Below are 23,574 nucleotides of genomic sequence, written 5' to 3'. Positions count from 1 at the left end.
CCTCACAAAAAAAAAAGAAGAGGTGATGTTAGCTTAAAGTACTAGCTGAGCTGAGAAAAGTTTGTTTACTTTAGGTCAGAGACACTGTGTACTTATGCAGAAGAAGAAGGAACTAATAGAAAGTGAACAAGATTACGTGAGAGAAAACTGACAGAGGAAGATTGCAGAGGAGGGGACCAGTGCTTAAAATCTGTAACAGAGCTAAGAAGCTAGCCTTATGAAGGAGAAAGAATATCTCCTATGAGACAGAAGGGAAGACAACAAAAATACAGGTAAATGTTGAGGTAAAGAAGGTAACTGACGGATCCCAGGATAGACTTGGTTTCAGTAAAATGGTATAGGACAATTAGGTAGAGGTGAGGGTTGAGAATAGTAAAGGAAACAGTAGTACTGGACCTTCAGAAGGACGTATTTGTTCTAAAGAGAAGTAAACCAGAACTTTTCAAAGTCACAGAGAAGAAAAAGAAGCATCCATTATGTACTAGCAGATGTATACATGCTCCACAATAGATCATCTCAAGAAGCCACAAGATGTGGGGGAAGTATAAAAATGATGTACAGCAAGGTTTTGCTAAAAGTGACAATTTTGTAAAAATTGACTGGAGAGTGCAGCAAAATTTTAACTGTTAAATATGGGTATAGGTATATGAAGGCATTCATTATATTATTCTCTCTACTTTTGTGTACCTTTGGAAATGTTTGCGATAAAAAATGTTTTAAAAAATTGTCTAGCCATCATATGATCTCAAGACCAACAGTCATCTTCCTCAGTAAGCTCAATAATTTGCCTAAACTTTCCAGAAGATTTTAGAAATTTCAGACATGCAACTGGATACAGATACATATACTCTAAAGGACTTTAAAAGTTAATGAAGAGGAGGCAAAATAATTCTATTTGACCAGGATTTGTTCCAAATTTGTTCTATGGATTGAGAAACACAAGTTAGCATTAAAATTACGCTAAGGGTGTCAGGGGTAATAAATAGTGCTAGAAGATGAAGGTAATGAGGAAAAGTATTCATACTAAGCGCATGCCTGAAGAATAAGATTCTAAACACTTACTTCATCTCCAGAACTTCCTCTAAGTGTTTCCTTCTCTCTGCCCGAAGATTGGTCAAATGAGTTTCCTTTTCTGCTAGAGACCGTTGAGTGGAGGACAGCTTTGCTTTCATGGACTCTAGTTCCTGCTTTACTTTCTCCATAGCCATCAGTAACTCCTCCACCTGTGATAAATATGGAAAATAAAAAACTGAACATTTTGATCAATTAAAGTCAGAGGAGCTGGATAATGAGCAATTCTGGGTCCAGAAAAACGAAGACACACACACGTCAAAAATTCTGTACTCTTTCTGGATCAGACATATATCTCAAGAAGATAGAGCAGATAAAGAAATAACTCTCTGATCATCCCTCCACTATAATCCTTCTCAGTGTAGGTCGAAAGAACTTCATTTTCTTTTTGGTAAATGCAAGGCATGTAAGTTAGCAGTTCAAGAAGTCACAGTCTGCCACAGACAATCTCTTTTAAGGAATTTATTTAGAAATTGCCCATAAATTTCCATGAAATAATATAATGCAGATAAAAATATAAGGAACAAATCATAATGAATATTTTTAGAAGGATTTTAGGAAATAAAAGACAAACTTGACTAATAACAGATTCAGTTTAAACATAAATGAGTCATCTTTATTCATCCAAACTAAGATTTTTCTGTTTACAGAATCAAAAAGACTTTCTTTCTTCTTCTTTTTTTTTTTTTGTGAGGAAGATTAGCCCTGAGCTAACATCCATGCCAATCCTCCTCTTTTTGCTGAGCAAGACTGGCCCTGGGCTAACATCTGTGCCCATCTTCCTCTACTTTATATGGGATGCCGCCACAGCATGGCTTGACAAGTGGTGCATCGGTGCATGCCCGGGATCCGAACCTGTGAAACGAAGGCTGCCGAAGCGGAGCACGCGCACTTAACCACTACACCACCAGGCCGGCTCCCCCAAAAAGACTTTCTTTTTAAAGAAATTGCTAGAATTCAATCAGATAATTTCTTGCTCTAAAGCCAGGTAGGTAGAGTTTTTTCAAAGAAGGCAGGAAGAAAAAAAAAGAAAAATATATGACCAGATAGAGAGGAGACAGAATACCTTTAAAAGACCTAAAAAAAAGACCCAAGAGAAAGAAGATAGAATGCTAAAACACAAGAAACTAAGACAGCAAGGTTTGTACTTCATCAGTTATTTCCACTTACTCTGGGTGGTTCCCAAATCAGAATTATTTAAATAAACATGTTCAACTTAATTCAGAAGCAAAAAATATGCTGACAGAACTATCTGTTATTAACAAAAAGCAACCTCAACCAGGCAACTGCACCAATCACAATAGTTTACTTCAGGTTGCTACCTGCTAAGAAATAATTTTGGTGACAATCCTTTTCAGAGGTAGAGGTGAGTGTAGGGAGAGATAGGGGATCTGCCATTCACTAACTCCTACATAAAACCAATTTGTGTGATATGAAAACAGAGCAGTCTGGAGACAAAACTATAGTATAACAAATCAGAGTTGAAACAGACCCCTGGATATTAGCGCCTCATACCTAACCAAAGTCTCCATGTTGATTGCTAACAGCTGCTAAACATTGCTGGTAAACAGATACATTTAGTTTTTTCCGCACCTGAATAAGTTTACTTTGTGTATCTTTTCAGAAGTGATCAAGTTAATGTTCTCAGCTAATAGCATCCTGACAGTCCCAGTTGCTGTGAGAATATATATTACTATGCAGATCTCCTCGGATATGTATTCACATATCTGCAAGTTTTACATGGACATATATCACTATCTGACCTTTTGAAAACTGTCTATACAAATGATTCCATTTTATCAGTTTAATTCACATAAAATCTTATCTAAAAATGGATTGAAATGATACACCAACGTATGTTAACACACAATCAGCAATCTACACCACTATTTACAGAAGCTCTACTAAACAAAGTGTGGGATGTGTCCATCCATCATGAACTTAACTTAAACATATCTCAAAAAAATCCCCCTCCTATCCTGTCTTTAACTTCTCCAGCTTGGAGAGATATCTTATACATACACAAGCATGTACAAATAACTTATTCCTCCTTTTTCTACACAAAAGGAAGCCCACTCTATAAATACTCTTATGCATCTGAAATTTTCAGTCAACTTTTCATTGAAATACAACATAAATACAGAAAAATACACAAACAATAAATGTACAACACGAAGAATTTTCTAAGTGAACACACCTATGTAATCAGCACATGGACCAATAAACAGAACGTTACTAGTACCCCAGAAATTCCCCTCATATCCCCTTTCCAGTTAGAGAGTAACCATTATTCTAATACTCTCAATTAGTTTTGCCTATTCAACTTCATACAAATGGAATTACATAGTATATAATTTTAAGTATAGATTTTTTTCCACTCAGTGAGATTCATCCATATTGTTGGGTAAAATTATAGTTCTATAATTCTCATAACTGTATGATATTCCACTGTGAGAAAATAGCAAAATTTACTAAAGGCATTTGTGATAAATAGAAATCTTTTAATTTAATGGAGTTTAATTTTTTCCTTTATATTTCTTTTACGTTCAGAGCTTTTTGTACACCGAATAAGAAAATTTTGCCTATCTCAAGGTCATGAGGATACTGTTCTATTCTTTCTTCTAAATCCTTTATTGGATTACATGTTTCACATTTAGATCTATAACATATATGCAAGTGATTTTTGAATATGGTGTAATAGGTCAACATTCATTTTTCTCAATATGGATATCCAAATGACTCAGCACTATAAACAGGAGAACTTCAGTCATGGTGGGAAGGTACTTTGGGCCTACTTGGCAAAAGATCAGAAATTATTTAAAGACTACTTATAAACTGTAGGAAAAATAATTTAACAATGCTTTATATTCCACATAACCAACTTTAAATTTCATAAATAAGCAATGTGAAATATTATATGCATATTTTAGAAAAGCAATATGTCCATATCCTAGAACCAAGGGCAAAACACATATCTATATACACACCCCCTAGGAGCTTTGTAAGTGCAATTATCCAACTGTATCCCTTAAATCCCCTGTGATAGATAATCACCATTCTTATTTAGTGTTCCTTATTCCTTTGCATTTCTTTATTTTTACCTCTGATGATATATTCCAAAATAAAGCACTGCTTAGTTTGATCAGTTTATGAACATTGTATAAATGGAATCTTTTGACTTGATTTCATCCAACATTATGTTTTTTCATGCATATAAAAAAAGGGTCCACCATATGTGTATATTCCAGAACGAAGAGCAAAACATACACCTATATATTCACCACTCAGGAGTTAAAATCAATGACAGCCAACAGCACTGAGCACCACGACATAGAGATTATGGCTTCCCGCTAAATTGAATGGGCTCCTTGGAAAAATGGCTGATTCCAGATTTGGGGCAAGATATGTACAAAAAAAGAACTTTGTACATCGCATGCTAGAAAGCAAGAGAAATAGGGATCATGACACAGAAACCCTGATAACAAAACCAGAAAAACACAGCACAAGAAAGAAAGAAAATTATAGAGAAATATCCTTAAGAATACAGATGCGAAAAATACTAGAAAACCAAACCCAGCAACATTATAAAAATTGGGATTTATCCCAAGAATGCAAGGTTGACTTAACATATAAAATCAATACAATAAACCATATTACTAGAATATAGGCCAAAACCCCGATGATTATCTCAATAGATATAGAAAAGCATTTGACAATTTCCAACACCCTTTCATGATAAAAACACTCAACAAACTAGGAATAGAAGAGAACTTCCTCAACCTGATAAAGGGCATCTATGAAAAACTCACAGTTAACATAATTTTTAACAATGAAAGACTGAATGCTTTCCCTCTAAGACCAGGACCAAGAATAAGACCAGGATGTGTGTTCTCACCACTTCTATCATAGAGATGATAGCCAGGAAAATTAGGCCACACAAAAAATTTAAAAGCATTCACATTGGAAAGTAAGACATAAAACTGTCTTCATGTCTCTTGAAGATGACATGATCTTATAGAGGAAAAAACATAAGGTATCTACCAAAAATATTATAATAAACACGTATATGAAGGTTGCAAGATACAAGATCAACATACAAAAAAAAATTTTATATCCATACACAATCAATGAAAATGAATTGATTTCCCGAAAATGAAATTAAGAAAACAATTCCATTTAAAATAGCATCAAAAAGAAGAAAGTACCTAGGTATAAATTTAACAAAAGAAATGCAAGACATGTATACTGAAAATTACAAAAAATTGTTGAAAGAAATAAAAGAAAATTTAAATAAATAGAAAGCCATCATGTTCACAGATAGAAAGACAATACAGCTAAGATGGCAATATTTCCCAAATTGATCTACAGGTTCAATGTAATCTTTATAATTCTTTTTTTGCAGAAATTAACAAGCTGATCCTAAAATTAATATGAAAATTAAAGGGAGCCAGAATAAGAAAAGTAATCTTGAAAAAGAAAAATAAGGTTGGAGGACTCATACTTCTTGACTTCAAAACTTACTACAAAGCTTCTGGGTGGCATAAGGATGGACAGAGAGATCAATGGAAAAGAAGTGAGAGTCCAGAAATAAACCCTAACTTTTATGGTCAATTGATTTTTGACAAGAGTGTCAAGGCAATTCAATGAACAAAGAATAGTCTTTTGAATGAAAGGTGCTTGGACAACTGCCCAAGGCTCTACATTTTAAATTTCCCATGCTGTTGACTTCTTGACAAATACAGGTCACTTGTCCTATACAATGTCCTACATTTTGGATTCAGGTGACTTTTTTTTTTTATGGTGCTACTTATGGTATTCCTCTTATCTTCATGTTTCCTATAAACTGAAAGTTTTATCTGAAGGTTTCATTAGATTTAGGTTTGATTTTTTTGTCTTTTTGACAATAGTACTCCATAGGTAAGGTTGTATACTTCATGTTACATCACATGAAGAGACATATAATGGCTGTCTCTTTCACTTACACTGATCAGTGGGTTCAGACGCAATTGCCTGATTTCTTCCTTATAAATTTCTCAATAAATTTTTTACCAAATTCTTTTATCATTTCAATAATAAATCAATGAGGTTAAACATGTTTCATTTGTTTAGGGACCATTTGTGCTGCTTCTTCCTTGAAACTCTCAGACGAATCTCCCCTGCCGTGTCCCGCCACCACTCCACCCTCCATACTCCTGTCTTGACATGAGTACAGCCATGTTTGGCCACTCCATTGACCTACAGCCACCAGCACAAAAAGAAATATAAAAGCTGCTTTCTGTGTGGTGGGAACTGGCCCTTCTCCCACGGAGAGAGTTGCAAGTTGTAACATTTCAAGGCTCTTGGAGCGTCGTAGCATGGGATGGACTGGCCATCTGTGCCGGGCTGAGACGATAACCAAAGAGAACAATGCACGTACACAACTACTGGGCTGGGACATTAGCCAAGGGGCTCAGTGCACGTACGCCACTGATAACCATTTTGTGCATGGGAACACTAGATGCTTGCTCTGCAAACTCTGTAACTGCTTATATAAACTGCTGGAGACTGAGACCGGATGAGAGTTCCACCTGTGGAAGGGACACCTTGCCCAGGACGTGTGATCCTTGCCCAGCCGCGTTGATTGACAGGGCTCTCCCGGCAGTGGGGCGTGGATGTTGTGAGTAATTGATTTGATGTGAAGTAACTGATTTGATATGAAGTAATTGATTTGATGTGTTCTCTTTTCGGTCAACCTGGTGTTTCTCTTTCCGGTTGATTTGTGTCATTTCTCTTCAGCCGATGTGGATGTTTTCCCTTTCCAGTCGGGCTGATGTTTTTTCCCTCTTAATATTTGACCTATTCGGATCTGTTTGCAGACTATCGCCTTTACTATCCTCTATATAATAAAATATACCTTGAATCCATTTGTTTGGAGTGGAAAGTGTCTTTTACATCTCCGATCGAATCCCCGAACCTCTCATAACAACTCCCTAGCTTGTTTTTCTCATTTTTGTTGATGTGGAGGAGTTTTAAACATATAAATGCATATATATTCTAGATACCAATCTTTCATCAATTATATGTATAGCAAATTTCTTCTCCCAGTTTGTGGCTTATGTGTTCCTTTCATTATGGTGTCTTTTGATGATCAGAAATATCTTAAATTAATATAATCAAATTTACTAAGCCTTTATTTTAGGATTTGTGACTTTTACATCCTATTTAAGAAATCCTTTCTTATATCCAAGGTCATATGATATTTCCACTTTTATATTGCCTTCAGTAGTAGATTGAATTAGGGGTATCAATTATTCATTCCTCTAAAGTATTGGTATACAGCCACATCCTTGCCATGACCTCATGATAGGAAGAGTACACTTCTTTGATCCTTGATTTTGGCTTGGCCATGTGACTTGCTTTGGGCAAAAGGATGTTAGCAGACAAGACACAAGTGGAGGCTTACAACATGTGTGGTCAGGTTGTATTTCCACTATTGCCAAGAAAACAACATTCTGAGAAACTGTTGTCTCTCAGTTGGGTCCTAGAATGAGCCACATGTGGCACAGGCAATTTAGTCAACAACTAAAGCAGAGCCAACCATAGTAACCCTCCAATCTATGTAGCTGAGAAATAAATGCTTATTATTATATGTGTATTAGTCAAGGTTCTCCAGAGAAACAAAACCAATAGTATATATATTGAATACAGTACACGTGTGGGTATATGCATATACATCCAAACACACACACACACACACACACACACACACACACACACACACACATACTGATTTCAATATATATTCTACTGGTTCTGCTTCTCTGGAGAATACTGACAAATAAATCAATATTAATATAATTAATTATAATATAATAATATATTGATATAACATCTTATAACATTATAATTATAATAATATAATACATAAGATTTTTATATATAATATATATTATAAAGTATGTATTTTATAAAAAATTATATATGATATATATTACATATATAAAATTAGCTCATGTGATTATGGAAGCTGACAAGTGCCAAGATTTGCAGAGTGAGTACACAAGCTACAGACCCCAGAGAGCTAATAGTGTAGTTCCAGTCCAAAGGCTGGCAGGCTCAATACCCAAAAAGAGCCAATGCTTCAGTTCAAATCCAAAGGTAGGCAAAAGATGATGTCCCAGTTCAAACACAATCAGGCAGGTTTTCCTTTTATTCAGGGGAGACAAATCCCTTTTGTTCTATCAGGACTTTGACTGGAAGGCCTGAATATTAACAGGATGAGGGTCACTCACATTAGGGTGGGCAACCTGCTTTACTCAAGCCTATTTATTTAAATGTTAATCTCACCCAAAAATACCCTCACAAAAACACCCAGAGTAAGGTCTGACCAGATATCTGGGCACCCCATGGCTCAGGCAAGTTGACACATAAAATTAACCATCACAATTTGCTACTGTTATTTTGTGATTGTTTGTTATACAATACCTGACTGAGAAGCTTTCCAAGAATTTTAAAGTATTGCATGTCACATTTAGTCTTTAATCCACCTAGAATTGATTTTTGTGTATGGTGTGAGATAGGGGTCCAATTTCATTTTTCCCCATAGGGATATCCAAATGTCTCAGTACCATTTATTGAACATCCATTCTACCTTCACCTTTGACATTCATCAAGTATTCCCATTAGCATAAGTATGTTTCTGTGATTTCTATTATGATCCACTGGTTTGCCTACTCCTGTATCAAAAATATACTGTCTTAATTATTATTGCTTTATAAGGCTTGATATCTAATAAAACAGGTCTTTTTTCAAGAGCATCTTAGCTATTCCTGAATTTCTGCAAAAAATATTTATTGAGTCTAATTACTGAGTCCAGGTACTGTTCAAGAACAGTTCATGAAAGAGAGATATATTTAGGATTTCACTATATTTCAAAAATTTTTATAATTTTCCCCATTAAGATCTCGAACATTCTGAAGATATTTATTCCTAGATACTTTATGTTTTTTTAAATGTCACAGTAAATAGTATTTTTTTAAAAAAATGTAGTTTTCTGTTTGGTGCAGGTTATAAAAATGCAACTGATTTCTGAACATTGATACTGTATCTAGCAGCATTCTTAAATGCTCTTATTTATCTACAGATTTTCATTTATTATGGAGACAACCATATCATATATGAATGATAGTTTTCTCTCTTTCCTTCCAATTCTTATAATATTTACTTTTTACTTACCTTACTGCACAGCCTAGAATGTCTACTACAATACTGAAAAGAAATGATGACAGCATGCATTCTACTTTAAAAGTTTTACCCATAAGTAAGTAGTTTAACTTTTAATAGATGTCCTTTATCAGATGAAGGAAATTTCCTTCTATTGATAGCTAGTTAGGAATTTTTTCAAATTATAAATTAATGGAAGCCTGGGTCCAAGATGGCAAAGTAGGAAGACCCTGAACTCACCTCCTCCCATGGACACACCAAATCTACACCTACATATACAGCAATTTCTCCTGAAGGAGAACTGAGGGCTAACTGAAGCTTCTACACAACAAATGATAGAAGGACCACATAGAGCTGGGTAGAAGAAAGGGAGATACAGTATCAATGGGAACCCCACCCCCAACGTGGCGACCTATAGTAGAGAGGGACATCACTGAGGGGACCATGCACAGACGCGCCTACGCTGGGGTACAGTGAAAAAACAGTAGTTTAAAGGGCACTTCGATTGTACAAAAAGGAAATCCATTTACTAACCCTGGAGTGTCTGTCAAATGGGCAGAGAACTGCTGGAACTCTCTCCAGGGTCAGAGGCAGTGGCAAGTGCCACTTTGTGTGTTCCTCTTCCACCTTAATAGCATGTGTGGAAGCATGGTTCAGCTGCTCTAGCTGGCCTGCCAACAACACCCCAGTGTGTCCTGGGGCCCTGGCCCACACCAGCTCCAGTCGTTGTTCTGAGGTGGCCCCAGCATGGCACACCCTGGGCCCTCCAACCACACCAACTCCAGTTACCCTGCCAGGGTTTCCTCAGCATTGTCTGCCCCAGGACACCCCTAGCCCAGGCCCACTCCAGCCAGCCTGTCAAAGCCGCATAGCACAGGCAGTCTACACAGAGGATGCTTCTACACAAGGCCACCCCTTCAAGACCAGGAGAGGTAGCTGTTTCACCTAATTCATAGAAACCAACACAGAAAGTCAAACAAAATGAGACAAAGGAATATGTTCCAAATGAAAGAACAAGATAAAATCCTATTAAAAATCCCTAATGAAATGGAGACAAGTAATTTACTTTATAAGGAGTTCAAAGTAATAGTCATAAAGATGCTTACTAAACTTGGGAGAAGAATGGAGGAACACAGTAAGAACTTCATCAAAAAGTTAAATGATATAAGAACCAATCAGAGCTGAACAATACAATAACTGAAATAAAAAAAATACACTCTAGAGGGAATCAACAGCAGATTAGGTGATACAGAACAGATCACCAATCTGGAAGACAGAATAGTGGAAATCACCCAATCAGAGAGCAAAAAGAGAAAAGAATTTAAAAAAGAGGATAGTTTAAGGGACATCTGAGACAACATCAAGCATACTAACATTTGCATTTAGGGGTCCCAGAAAGAGAAGAGACAGACAAAGCGGCAGAAAACATATTTAAAGAAATAATGGCTGAAAACTTCCCTAACTTGGGGAAGAAAATAGATATCCAGGTCCAAGAAGAACACAAAGTCTCAAACAAGATGAACCCAAAGAGATCCACCCCAAGACATATTATAATTACAATGGCAAAGGTTAAAAAGATAAAGAGAGAATATTAAGGGCAGCAGGAGAAAAACAACTAGTTACACACAAGGGAACTCCCCTAAGACTATCACCTGACTTTTCAGTAGAAACTTTGCAGGCCGGAGAGAAGTGGAATGATATATTTAAAGTGCTGAAAGGAAAAAATTTACAACCAAGAATACTCTCCCCAGCAAGATCATTCAAAATTGAAGGAGAGAGAAAGAATCTCCCAAACAAGTAAAAACTAAAGTAGTTTATCACCACTAAACCAGCTTAACAAAAAATATTAGAGGGTTTTCTTTAAGAGGAAAAGAAAAGGCCATAACTAGAAATAAGAAAATATATGAAAGAAAAACATCTCACTGGAAAAGGCAAATATTTAGTAAAGGCAACAGATTAGACACTTAAAAAGCTAGTATGAAGGTTAAAAGACAAAAGTAGTAAAATCAGCTATAACTACAAAAGTACCTAACAGATACACAAAATAAAAAAATGTAAAATATGACGTCAAAAACATAAAACATGGGGGGGTGGGGTAAAAATGTAGAGCTTTTAGAATTAGAATTTAGCTGACTATCACAGTAAAAAAAACTGCTATATAATATGCAGGTCAATATATATGAACCTTATGGAAACCACAAACCAAAAACCTACAATAGATACAAAAAAAATAAAGAGAAAGGCACCCAAACTTAACACTAAAGAAAAGCATCAAACCACAAGGGAAGAGACCAAGAGAAGAAGAAAGTAACAGAGAAGAACTACAAAAACAACCAGAAAACTACTAATAAAATGGCAATGAATCCATACCTATCAGTAATTACTTTAAATGTAAATGAAGTAAATGCTCAAATCAAAAGACTTAAGAGTGGCTGAATAGATAAAAAAATAAGACCTATCTATAGGCTGCCTACAAGAAATTCACTTCAGATCTAAAGACACGGATAGACTGAAAGTGAAGGGATGAAAAACGATATTCCATGCAAATAGAAATGAAAAGAAAACTGGGATAGCAATATACATATTAGACAAAATAAGACTTTAAAACAAAGATTGTAACAAAAGACACAGAAGGGTATCACATAATGATAAAGGGGTCAACCCAAGAGAAGATATAACATTTGTAAATATTTATGCGACCAACATAGGAGCACCAAATATATAAAGCAAATATTAACAGACTTAACTGGAGAAATTGATAGTAATACAATAATAGTAGGGGTATTTAATACCCCATTTACATCAATGGATAGATTATCACACAGAAAATCAATGAGGAAACACTGGCCTTAAACAACACATTAGACCAGAAGGACTTAAATAGATATATACAGAACGTTCCATCCCGAAACTGCAGAATACACTGTCTTTCAAGGGCACATGGAACATTCTCCAGGATAGATCACATGTTAAACCAAAAAACAAGTCTCAATAAATTTAAGAAGATTCAAATCTTACCAACATCTTTTCTAACCACAATATAGTACAAAACTAGAGTTAATTACGAGGAGAAAATTGGAAAAAACACAAACACGTGGAGACTAAGCAACACGCTACTAAACAACCAATGGGTCATTGAAGAAACCAAACATAAAATTAAAAAATACCTTGAGATAAATGAAAATGGAAACACAACTTTCCAAAATCTATGGGATGCAGCAAAAGCAGTTCTAAGAGGTAAGTTCAGAGTGATACAGGCCTATCTCAAGAAACAAGAAAAATCTCAATTTGACTTTATAGCTAAAGGAACTAGGAAAAAAAGAATAAACAAAGCCCAAAGTTAGTAGAAGGAAGTAAATAATAAAGATCAAAATAAATGCAAATAAAGCATTTATAAATGCAAAAATAAATGAAATAAAGACTAAAAAAAAATAGAAAAGATCAATGAGACTAAAACCGGGTTCTTTGAAAAGATAAACAAAATCGATAAACCTTTACCCAGATTCATCAAGAAAAGAGAGAGGGGGTCCAAATAAATAAAATCAGAAATGTAAGAAAAGAACTTACAATTTAAACTACAGAGGGGTCAGCCCCATGGCTTAGCAGTTAAGTGCGCGAGCTCCACTACTGGCGGCCCGAGGTTCAGATCCTGGGTGCTCACCAATGCACCGCTTGTCCAGCCATGCTGAGGCAGCATCCCACATACAGCAACTAGAAGGATGTGCAACTATGGCATACAACTATCTACTGGCACATTGGGGAGCAAAAGTGGGAAAAAAAAGAAGGAGGAGGATTAGCAATAGATGTTTGTTCAGGGCCGGTCTCCCACAGCAAAAAGAGGAGGATTGGCATGGATGTTGGCTCAGGGCTGATCTTCCTCATGAAAAAAAAAGGAAAAAGAAAAAAAGAAACCACAGAAACACAAAGAAGCATAAGAGACTGCTATGAATAATCATACACCAATAAATTGGAAAATCTAGAAGAAATGGATAAATCCCTAGAAACACACAACCTTCCACGACTGAATCATGAAGAAACAGAAAATCTAAATAGACTGATTACAAATGATGAAATTGAATCAGTCGTTTAAAATCTCCCAAAAACCAAAAGTTCAGGACCCGACAGCATCACAGGTAATTTCTACCAAACATTTAAAGAAGATACCTATTTTCAAAATATCCCAAAAAACTGAAGAGGAATGAACACTTCCAAATGCATTTTACGAGGCCAGCAGTGTAACACTGATACCAAAACCAGACAAAGACATCACAGAAAAAGGAAATTACAGGCCAATATCCCTGATGAACACAGATGCAAAAATCCTCAACCAAATATTAGCAACCTTAATTCAACAATACATTAAAAGGATTATACACAAAGATCACGTGGGATTTATCCCAGGGATGCAAGGATAGTTCAACATCTGCAAATCAACCAACATGATACACCACATTAACAAAACGAAGTATAAAAATAATATAATCATCTCAATAGATGCAGGAAAAGAATTTCACAAAATTCAACATACATTTACAATAAAAACTCTCAACAAAATGGGTATAGAAGGACTGTACCTCAACATAATAAAGGCTATAATTGACAAACCCACAGCTAATACCACACTCATCAGTGAAAAGCTGAAAGCTTTTTCTCTAAGATAAGGAAAAAGACAGGGATGCCCACTCATGCCACTTTTATTTAACATAGTATTGGAAGTGCTAGCCACAGCAATCAGGCAAGAAAAAGAAATAAAAGGCATCCAAAATGGAAAGGAAGAAGTAAAACTGTCAATATTTGCAGATGACATGACACTATATATAGAAAACCTTAAAGACCAAAACTATTAGAGGGCAAGCCCTGGTTGCCTAGTGGTTAAGTATGGCATGCTCCGCGTCGACAGCTCAGGTTCAGTTTCCAGGCGCAGATCTACATGGCTGGTCAGTGGCCACGCTGTGTGCTGGCAGCCTGTGTACAAAACAGAGGAAGTTTTGCCAGAGATTCTAGCTTGGGGCGAATCTTCCTCAAGCAAACAGAGGAGGATTGGGAATATGTTAGCTCAGGGCAAATCTTCCTTAACAACAACAACAACAACAACATCTCTTAGAACTAATAAATGAATTCAATAAAGTTGCAAGATACAAAATTAATACAGTCATGCGTCACTTAACGACAAGGATACGTTCTGAGAAATGCGTTGTTAAGCAATTTCGTCATTGTGTGAACATCATAGGGTATAGTTACACAAACCTAGATGGTAGAGCCTACTACACACCTACACTACATGGTATTAATCTTATGGGACCACCATCATATGTGTGGTTTGTTGTTGACCAAAACACCATTATGCAGTGCATGACTGAATACAGAAATTGGGTGCATGGCTATACACTAATAATGAGCTATCAGAGAGAGAAATTAAGAAAACAATCCCATTTACAATTGCATCAAAAAGAGTAAAATGCCTAGGAATAAATTTAACCAAAGAAGTGAAAGACCTGTACTCTGAAAACCATAAGACACTGATGAAAGAAACTGAAGATGACATAAATAAATGGAAAGATATACTGTGCTCACAGATTGGAATAATTTATATTATTAAAATCTCCATATTACCCAAAGCAATATACAGATTCAATATAATCCCCATCAAAATATCAATGGCATTTTTCACAGAACTAGAACAAAGAATTCTAAAATTTGTATGAAAACACAAAAGACTCCAAAGTGCCAAAGCAATCTTGAGAAAGAACAAAGCTGGAGGTGTCATGTTCCCTGATTTCAAATTTACAAAGCTATAGTAATCAAAACAGTATGTACTGGCACGAAAACAGAGACATAGATCGATGGAATAGAATAGAGAGCCCAGAAACAACCCTATATGTATATGATCAATTAATCTATGACAAAGGAGACAAGAATATGCAATGGGAAAAACACAGTCTCTTCAATAAATGGTGCTGGGAAAATTGGTTAGCTATATGAAAAAGAATGAAACTGGCCTATTATCTTACACCATATACAAATATAAATTCAAAATGGATTAAAGTCTTGAATGTAAGACCTGAAACCATAAAATTCCTAGAAGAAAATATAGGCAGTCAGCTCTTTGATATTGGTCTTAGCAACATTTTTTGGACCAATCTCCTTAGGCAAGGGCAACAAAAGCAAAAATAAACAAATGGGATTACATCAAACTAAAAAGCTTTTGTACAGTAAGGGAAATCAACAACAAAATAAAAAGGCAACCTACTCAATGAGAGAAGATATTTGCAAATCATACGTCCGATAAGGGGTTAATATCCAAAACATATAAAGAACTTACACAATTTAATATCAAAAAACAAACAACTCAATTAAAAAATGGGCAGAGGACTTCAATGGACATTTTTCCAAATGGCCAACAGGCACATGAAAGGATGTTCAACATCACTAATCATTGGGGAAATGCAAATCAAAATCACAATGAGATACCACCTCATGTCTGTCAGAATGGATAAAAAGACAAAAATTAACAAGCGTAAGGAAGGACATGGAGAAAACGGAACTCTTGCACCTGTTGATAAAAATGTAAACCAGAGCAGCCACTATGGAAAGCAGTATGGAGGTTCCTCAAAAAATTAAAAATAGAATTACCATACAATCTAGCAATTCCACTTCTGGGTATTTATCTGAAGAAAACGAAAACACTGATTTGAAGAGATATATGCACCCCTGTGTTCACTGCAGCATTATTTACAATAGTCAAGATATGAAAACAGCCTACGTGTCCATCAAAGGATGAATGGATAAAGAAGATGTGGTATATATATATAATGGACTTTTAATCAGCCATAAAAAACAATGAAATCTTGCCATTTTCAACAGCATGGATGGACCTAGAGGATATTACACTAAGTGAAATAAGTCAGAGAAAGACAAATACTGTATGATCTCACTTATATATGGAATCTAAAAAACAAAACAAACGAACAAACAAAAAAGAGAAACAGATTCATAGACACAGGAAACAAATTGATGGTTATCAGAGGGAGGAAGCGTTGAGGGGCAGGTCAAATAGGTGAAGGAAATTAAAATGTACAAACTTCCAGTTATAAAACAAATAAGTCACGGGGATGCAATGTACAGCATAGGGAAGATAGTCAATAATACTGTAACAACTTTGTATGGTGACAGATGGTAACTAGACTTTTCATGGTGATCATTTCATAATGTATATAAATATCATAGCACTATGATGTACACGTGAAACAAACAGGATATTATATGTCAATTATATGTCAAAAAAATCTTTTTAATTATAAATCAGTGTAAAGTTGTTGCATTTCTTGAGATGATCATATGACTATTCTATCATATCTAATGTGGTAAACTATAGTACCTAGTTTTCTAATGATAACTATCTTGAACTCCTGGAATAAACCTAACTTCTTCAAGCATATTTTTCTTTCTCACTAATTTTGGATTGGCAAGATTTTGTTTAGGAATTTTTGCACTAATGTTCATGGTTGAGACAGGCCTAAACTTTTCTTTTCCTGTACTAACTTTGTCAAGTTTTGATATGAAATTATGTTAGCCTTATAAAATACACTAGTGATTAACTGCTCCCTCTATTTTCCGGAGTTGTTTCTTTAAGACTGAAATTATTTGTTCATTGTATGTTTATTAAAAATCACCAATATAACTCTCTGGGCTTGAAATCTTTGGGAAAAGATTTTATTACAGACTCCTTTCTTTCAGGTTCTCTTTTTCATATTCAGCTAGTTTTGCTAAGTCCCATTTTTCTTGGCATTTCCTCATTTAATCTAAATTTTCAAATGTACTGGCAAAGATATCTTTTTAAAGGTATCTTTCTAAAACCTGCAGAACTTGTAGTTGTGAGCCCTTTATCATTCCAAAAATTGTTCAATGTGCCTTTTTTCTTTTTCTCTTATAGTTTCATGAAAGGCCAATTTTCTTAGTGTTTTCAAAGGACCAATTTTGGACATTATGGATCCTTTTTTAAAAAGAAGGGGAGTGTTGGTAGTCTATTAGACTCTCCACCTTGGGCTGCCATGGACCTTTTCTTTGTCCTGCCAAAATACAAAAACCACTGTTCAAGTTCAACAGCTTACCAAGTACTTTTCTTTGAATACCCTGTCTATTTATGCCCTGACCTGAGAATTTCTTACTTTCTTGCCAACTTATGAATGCATATTTTATCAACCATCTTTAATTGTTTCTGTGGAAGTTATTTTCCAAGCATCAAGTCTGCTATGTCTATAGACATTTTAGCTTTCATTCCAAACTTTCACATACAGAATTTTGCCTGTTAGTAAAACACGATTTTTTTAAATATTGCTTAATTTTCCCTGTTAGTAAAACATGATTTTTTAAAATATTGCTTAATTTTCCCATCCACGTGAGTGCCAGACCCTCAAGGTATTTCTTCTTCAGATCATACATCCAAATAAGTTTTAAAGCATTTCAGTATTTAAGGCAGGAATGGTACCATAAATCAGGATTTCCAACTAATCATCTGATTTGCACTCTGGCTCCAAGTCAGGGAAATAGTTTCAAGGTCAAATTGACATATTTCACTTTCTGTTACTTTTCCACAATCCCAGAGGACACATTCAGCTATCTCTATTTGAATATCTATTCCATTACCTGCCCAGCACACAGCAGTTGTTGTATAGTTTTAGGTATAGTCACTGAGAAATAAAGGTAATGAAAGCTGAATGGAAGAAGAGATATATATACACCACATTAAACAAGGAAGAAACTCTCCACAATTTTTAAATGTGCTCCAGGTCACAGTACAATTTTCAAAAGCATATGTTTTAAGACATAAAAAAAGCCCAAGCCAGAGCTGGGATTCAAGTACGCAACTTAACAGCCTCCAGTAACATATTAAGGAGAAAGCACAGGGCTTGATAGTGCAGTATGCCAGCAGGACCAGATGGTTTGCTTAAATCACAAGCTAATAAACTTTTACTCAGAATAAGAAGGGAACAAATTATGACTTTACCACAGACCCATTTTCCTTAAGAAAGCAAAGGAATTGGGTGCTTCAGGTGCTGGCAAAGATGGCATCTTCAAGTTTTCCACCTTCTTCTGTTCCACAACCAAGAGCAAAATACTTTTTGTAGTTTTCAAGATGCTTAAGGAAAATCTTGTTATAGTTTCTTGGGAGAGTAAGAAGCATAAGTCTCCAAAGGAAAAAAAAGGATTAGAAGAAAAAAAGAGTGGTACAAAAAGATTATTTAGAGGTTAGGTATTCAACATGTCAGTCGGATTTTCATTTGAGAGTTCCACTACTTTTCTTGATTTCAACGAAATTCTAGATCAAGAACCACTCTTATATACAATTATAAAAAAAAAAAGTTACCAAGCTTCTGAGTTAAGGAGCATTTTTGAAGTATTAGTGAGAATTTACATACATACATATACACATTCTACCATCCTCTCCTAACAAACTCCTAAAAGGTGTCTCACAATTACTACTAACGAGAATTTGAATTTACAGAATTCCTAAAAGAGATTTATACTAGTATTTATACTAGAAACCTTTTCTTTATCCCAATACGTTCTTTTTGCCAACGCTTGGTAATTCTTTGACAAGATATACATCAACAGTACGGTATTTTATGAATATGGAATAGCTATAGCTATTACAATAATCACAGCAGCAACTTACATTATTTGAATAGTTTGAAGCGTTCTAAGTGCTCTTCATAGGTATGATACCACTAAATCCTCACAATGATCCTATCAGGTATTATTATTATCCTCATTTTTACAGAAGAGGAAACAGGTTTACAAAGTTTAAGTGCCTTATTGAAGGTCATACAGCCAGAAGAGGCAGAGCTAGGATTCCAACCTAGGCAATCACACTCCATTGTATTCACAGTTAATGCTGCTTTGCTACAATGTATCAGTGTTCAAGAAATTCTAAAACAGCTTTCCACAACTATATCTAATGAATCACTCTGGGGGGGTGTTCTCATACGCACTTTTGCATCTTTCCAGCCAAACTGAATAGAGAGGGAAGCAAAGACAGGGCTAATGATTTAGGTTAAAGCAAAAAGAGACAAGTTCAAATGACATGGCAAGATAGTTGTAGTGGAATACTTGAACAGAAAGATAAAATTATAGGATACTGTGATTAGAGGAAGATGCTGTAATGAGCAGATCTGGACGTAGACCAGATGACAAGGTCCAGGATGCTGGATATGGAATGAAGAAAGTGAATGGAGGCAAAGGCCATTGTCAAGAAACTGAGAGGACAAAGTAATAAATGGTTTATTCATGTAGATGCTGAAGTCAGTGAGGTAACAAAAGTCTTCAATGAAAAGCTTCAATGTTATAGCTGAACAGCATGAGCCTCAAAGAAGCAGGAGTTCTTATAAGAAGGTGATAGGATAATGGTCTAGGATACAGCAGGAAATAAGAATGATGAGAGTCCTATCTCCAACCCTAAGGTTCAGAACATACACTTACTTATCACCAGAAAGGGTTGTCGGGAGTTTTCAGGGGAGAGGCTAGATTACACTTCAGGCAAAGAAGGTGAAAGGTGGTTCAAGAAGGAAATTAAAAATGTATGTGCCAGGGCCTGACACAGAGTAGACACTCAATGAATATTTGTTGAATGAGTGAACTAATGAATTTAGATGAATTTGTGAATTTTGGTGACTTAGTCGAGAGATGTAAAAGGGATAAGAAGAGTTAAAGAGTTGGGTTAAGGCAAGAAAGTACTGAATAATATAGAGATGATGGTTCAGTAGAGTATAGATAACTGGGATCTTATTTTTTGGACAATGGTGAAATCCAGGATGAGAGGCAGAGAAAAATTAACTCCACTAGGTTCTTTGACGAGGGTGGGCACTGGTCCCTTTGGACTATAACTTCAAAATAAATCAGATGCTACCAAAATAAGAATTTAAAATTTTCATTTTTTCTTTTAGTCCCCGTTTAAATGCATATATGACTTACACGATAATGTTGATTATAATTTTCTATTCCATTTATTGAACATCAGATAGTCTAAGTGATTCTTGAGGTAACCTAACAGATGCCACTGAATTCAGCAGGATATTAAACTCAGGAACTGCCAGGTACTACTGCTATCTTTTATGCCTGACTTTACAGAGGACCCAAATATGAGTAGGGGTCACAGATACAGCATTGAAGAAGAAACTATAAAACCCATATTTCCAGGGGCCGGCCCTGTGGCATAGCGGTTAAGTTTGGTGTGCTCCACTTCAGCAGCCCAGGTTCATGGGTTCAGATCTGGATGCAGACCTACACCACTCATCATCCATGCTGTGGCAGCGACCCACATCCAAAATAGAGGAAGGGTGCCGGCCCTGTGGTGTGGCGGTTAAGTGCACGCACTCTGCTGCTGGCAGCCCGGGTTTGGACCCCGGGCACGCACCAATGCGCCGCTTGTCTGGCCATGCTGAGGCGGCGTCCCACATACAGCAACTAGAAGTATGTGCAACTATGGCATACAACTATCTACTGGGGCTTAGGGGAGAAAAAGGGGAAAAAAAAAAAAAGAGCAGGAGGATTGGCAATAGATGTTAGCTCCGGGCCCGTCTTCCTCAGCAAAAAACAAAAATAGAGGAAGACTGGTGCAGATGTTAAGTTAGGGCTAATCTTCCTCAAGCAAAAAAAAGAGAAAGATTGGGAACGGATTGTAATCTCAGGGCGAATCTTCCTCAGCAAAAAACCCCCAAAAAACCATATTTCCACAATTCAACTTTGGGAGTGTTTGTAGATTTCTTGGCTTTTTATATATTGTTGCATTTCTCTAATAAGTCAACACTGCCAAAGGTTTGTGAGAACAAATAAAATACACAAAGGACACTTTAAATAATTAATGTGCTCTATGGGTGAGGAATTTACAAAATGTTTTCACCATTTCTCAAAATATAGCTCATATTTCCATAGGACACTTAACAATGATGGGTATTTCTATAAAAGCTTATGGTTTATAAGTATCCACAGAGTAAAGACTGACTTGTAACATGAGAAAAATTCACATTGATTGACCATATTCCTTCAATGGCAACTGACTTTAAGTCTCCAGTAATATGCTGTGGTAACAAATCTTCAACTGAAAATAAATTTAAAAAGAGTGGAAACCTGACAATATGAAAGAAATGTTTCCTTTTTGAGCCATCTCAATTTTCCTTTTTTTAAAAAATCAACTCAGAGGCTTGGGTAGATAAATCCTGTAATAAGTACTCATCATGCCTAAATGGAACTTGAAAAATCAGACATCAATAAAGTGTGGATGCACATATTCAAAGCAAAGCAAACGTCCCCCTGGTGCTATGACTCTCATCATCTTATGTCACAGAGGGTGGAAAGAGGCTTTAAGAAGAACCAAGGTTTGTCTCATTGCCAGTTCTATTTAGGTGATTTTTTTTGTAACATAACATCAAAACTAAAAACTAAAAATTTGAATTAAAGCACTGCAAATTATTTTTTTCAGAAGACTGTTATTTTATTAACGTCTCCTATAATTTGCTTATTTCAGCAACAAACAGGTTGTACCAGAATCAAGTAAGAAAAAATATTAATAATTTCCTGGATCTACATAAACTCCATGGCTCCCCTCTACTTCTGGAAGAAAGAAGAACAGAAATAATCTAAATAATATCACATTTTCTTTCTACAGCAGCAATAACAAAGAAGATGTGGCAACCATCATTTTACACTCTTCTGCATCTGGGTCTGGGAACTTTTTATATTTCCTTAGGTTTTATGACAAATGAGTAATTTGGGAAAGGAATACAAATAGAAGTGGAATCACAAGACGTTCCCTTGAATTTCAAACTCTGGTAAGTTCTCTTCTGAAAAAAAAAATTTTCTGCATTGCCAGGAAGTCAAGATAACGGCACGAAGTACATGCTAGGAAGGCTATATAAGTTGTCCAGGTTTTGGAAAGAAATTTCCTTGTTAGTTGAAATTATTTGGTCATTTCACACGAGAAAACATTAATTCCATTTTATTACAGAAAACAGCAATCCCCTCACTAGCATAAAGACACCAATAGAGAACAGAGCATCCAGGGCTTAAGTATTTTTTCTAAGAACAAATGAACACCTTGAATAAAACAGCTTCATACTGTTTCCTTAAGTTTTGAACACGAAAAATAAAAGTCTACTGGCATTTTAACTGAAATTTTAATCCTTCTCATCTCAACTGCTGAAAAAAAATCAAACAGCTACCTAAAAGTAAACAGAGTGATATTTCATTAATTAGAGATACACTTTGTGGAGCAAACATATTATTTCAATATAACTCCTGGAAAAGGTCTCAAAGAAAATACTGGCAAATGAAATGATAGTTATTGGACCTTATCCAAACTTTACTATTAGCCAAAAGAGAAAAGCAAAAGGGTGAGATTTAATGTCTGGCAACCCAAGGATACCAAGAGGGAACTCATAAGTATCACATGAGTGTGTGCATGTACACACACACATACTCAGATACATATAGAATTGTTTTGGCCATAGTAATAAGCTCCATCTTTGTATACTGCCTTTGTAGACTACCAAAACACTTGCGGAGATAATAATTTGCTCCATACAGGTGAGGCTACAGAGGCTTAGAAAGATTATGGTACTTACCCTAAATCACAGCTAGTAAATAGAAGAAAAAAACGAATGCACATCACTTGACTTCTGGTTCAGCACACTTGGCACTAACCTTTATTCCGTCTTTATTCATTAAAGAGGGCGGAGATAAGAGAAAGGAACAAGAGAGGGCCAAATAAGAGCTTGAGACATGCCGCACACGAAAACTATCTGTTGTGTAGAATAAATCCTGCTGTGCGTATTTCTCTAGGAAAATATGTTTCATTGAAAACATCCAGGAAGGTGCAGCCAAGGAGAACATACATTGCATATAAAAATAAGTGGAAAGCCATCTGGCTCTCATGACTTCACCTTCAGCCATATCTTGGATGACTGCCTCTATCGTCAATAACTTGGTTTATCAAACTTCTCAGTAGGAGATAACAGAATAAGGGCCAAACACCCCAAGAGCTCATTACAAGCAAACTAAATATCATGTTATAGATCTGCCACATAGATTCCAAAAGTGCTTCCCAGCGCAGTAGTTGTTATGTAGTTTAGACAGAAGTATAAAAACATGTCCACTTTGAAACTCAATATCTACAGACTCTGGCACTCATCTCTGGTTGTTTTGGGGTGTGCCAAGGTTTTACTTCTTTTCCACTACAGCTAATTTTTTCATTTGATTATAACTTTTGAAAACATAGACATGGTACTTTTTTTTTTTTTATTGATG

General features: G+C 35.7%; 1 protein-coding gene across 14 annotated transcripts in view; it reads right to left on the bottom strand.

Annotated features, from left to right (window-relative positions):
• Positions 1-23,574, bottom strand: part of ERC1 (ELKS/RAB6-interacting/CAST family member 1) — a 544,778-nt gene that overhangs the window by 243,511 nt on the left and 277,693 nt on the right. For all 14 annotated transcript variants that reach the window (XM_058559107.1, XM_058559106.1, XM_058559105.1 and 11 more), the window contains one exon: positions 1,063-1,223. In XM_058559107.1, coding sequence (XP_058415090.1) covers positions 1,063-1,223 — 161 coding nt within the window. The remainder of the gene's footprint in view (positions 1-1,062; positions 1,224-23,574) is intronic.

This window comes from Diceros bicornis, chromosome 17 (genome assembly GCF_020826845.1).
Source record: "Diceros bicornis minor isolate mBicDic1 chromosome 17, mDicBic1.mat.cur, whole genome shotgun sequence".
NCBI classification, from domain to species: domain Eukaryota; kingdom Metazoa; phylum Chordata; class Mammalia; order Perissodactyla; family Rhinocerotidae; genus Diceros; species Diceros bicornis.
The sequence above is the reverse complement of the archived record's forward strand: the minus strand, read 5'-3'. Positions and strand labels throughout refer to the sequence as shown.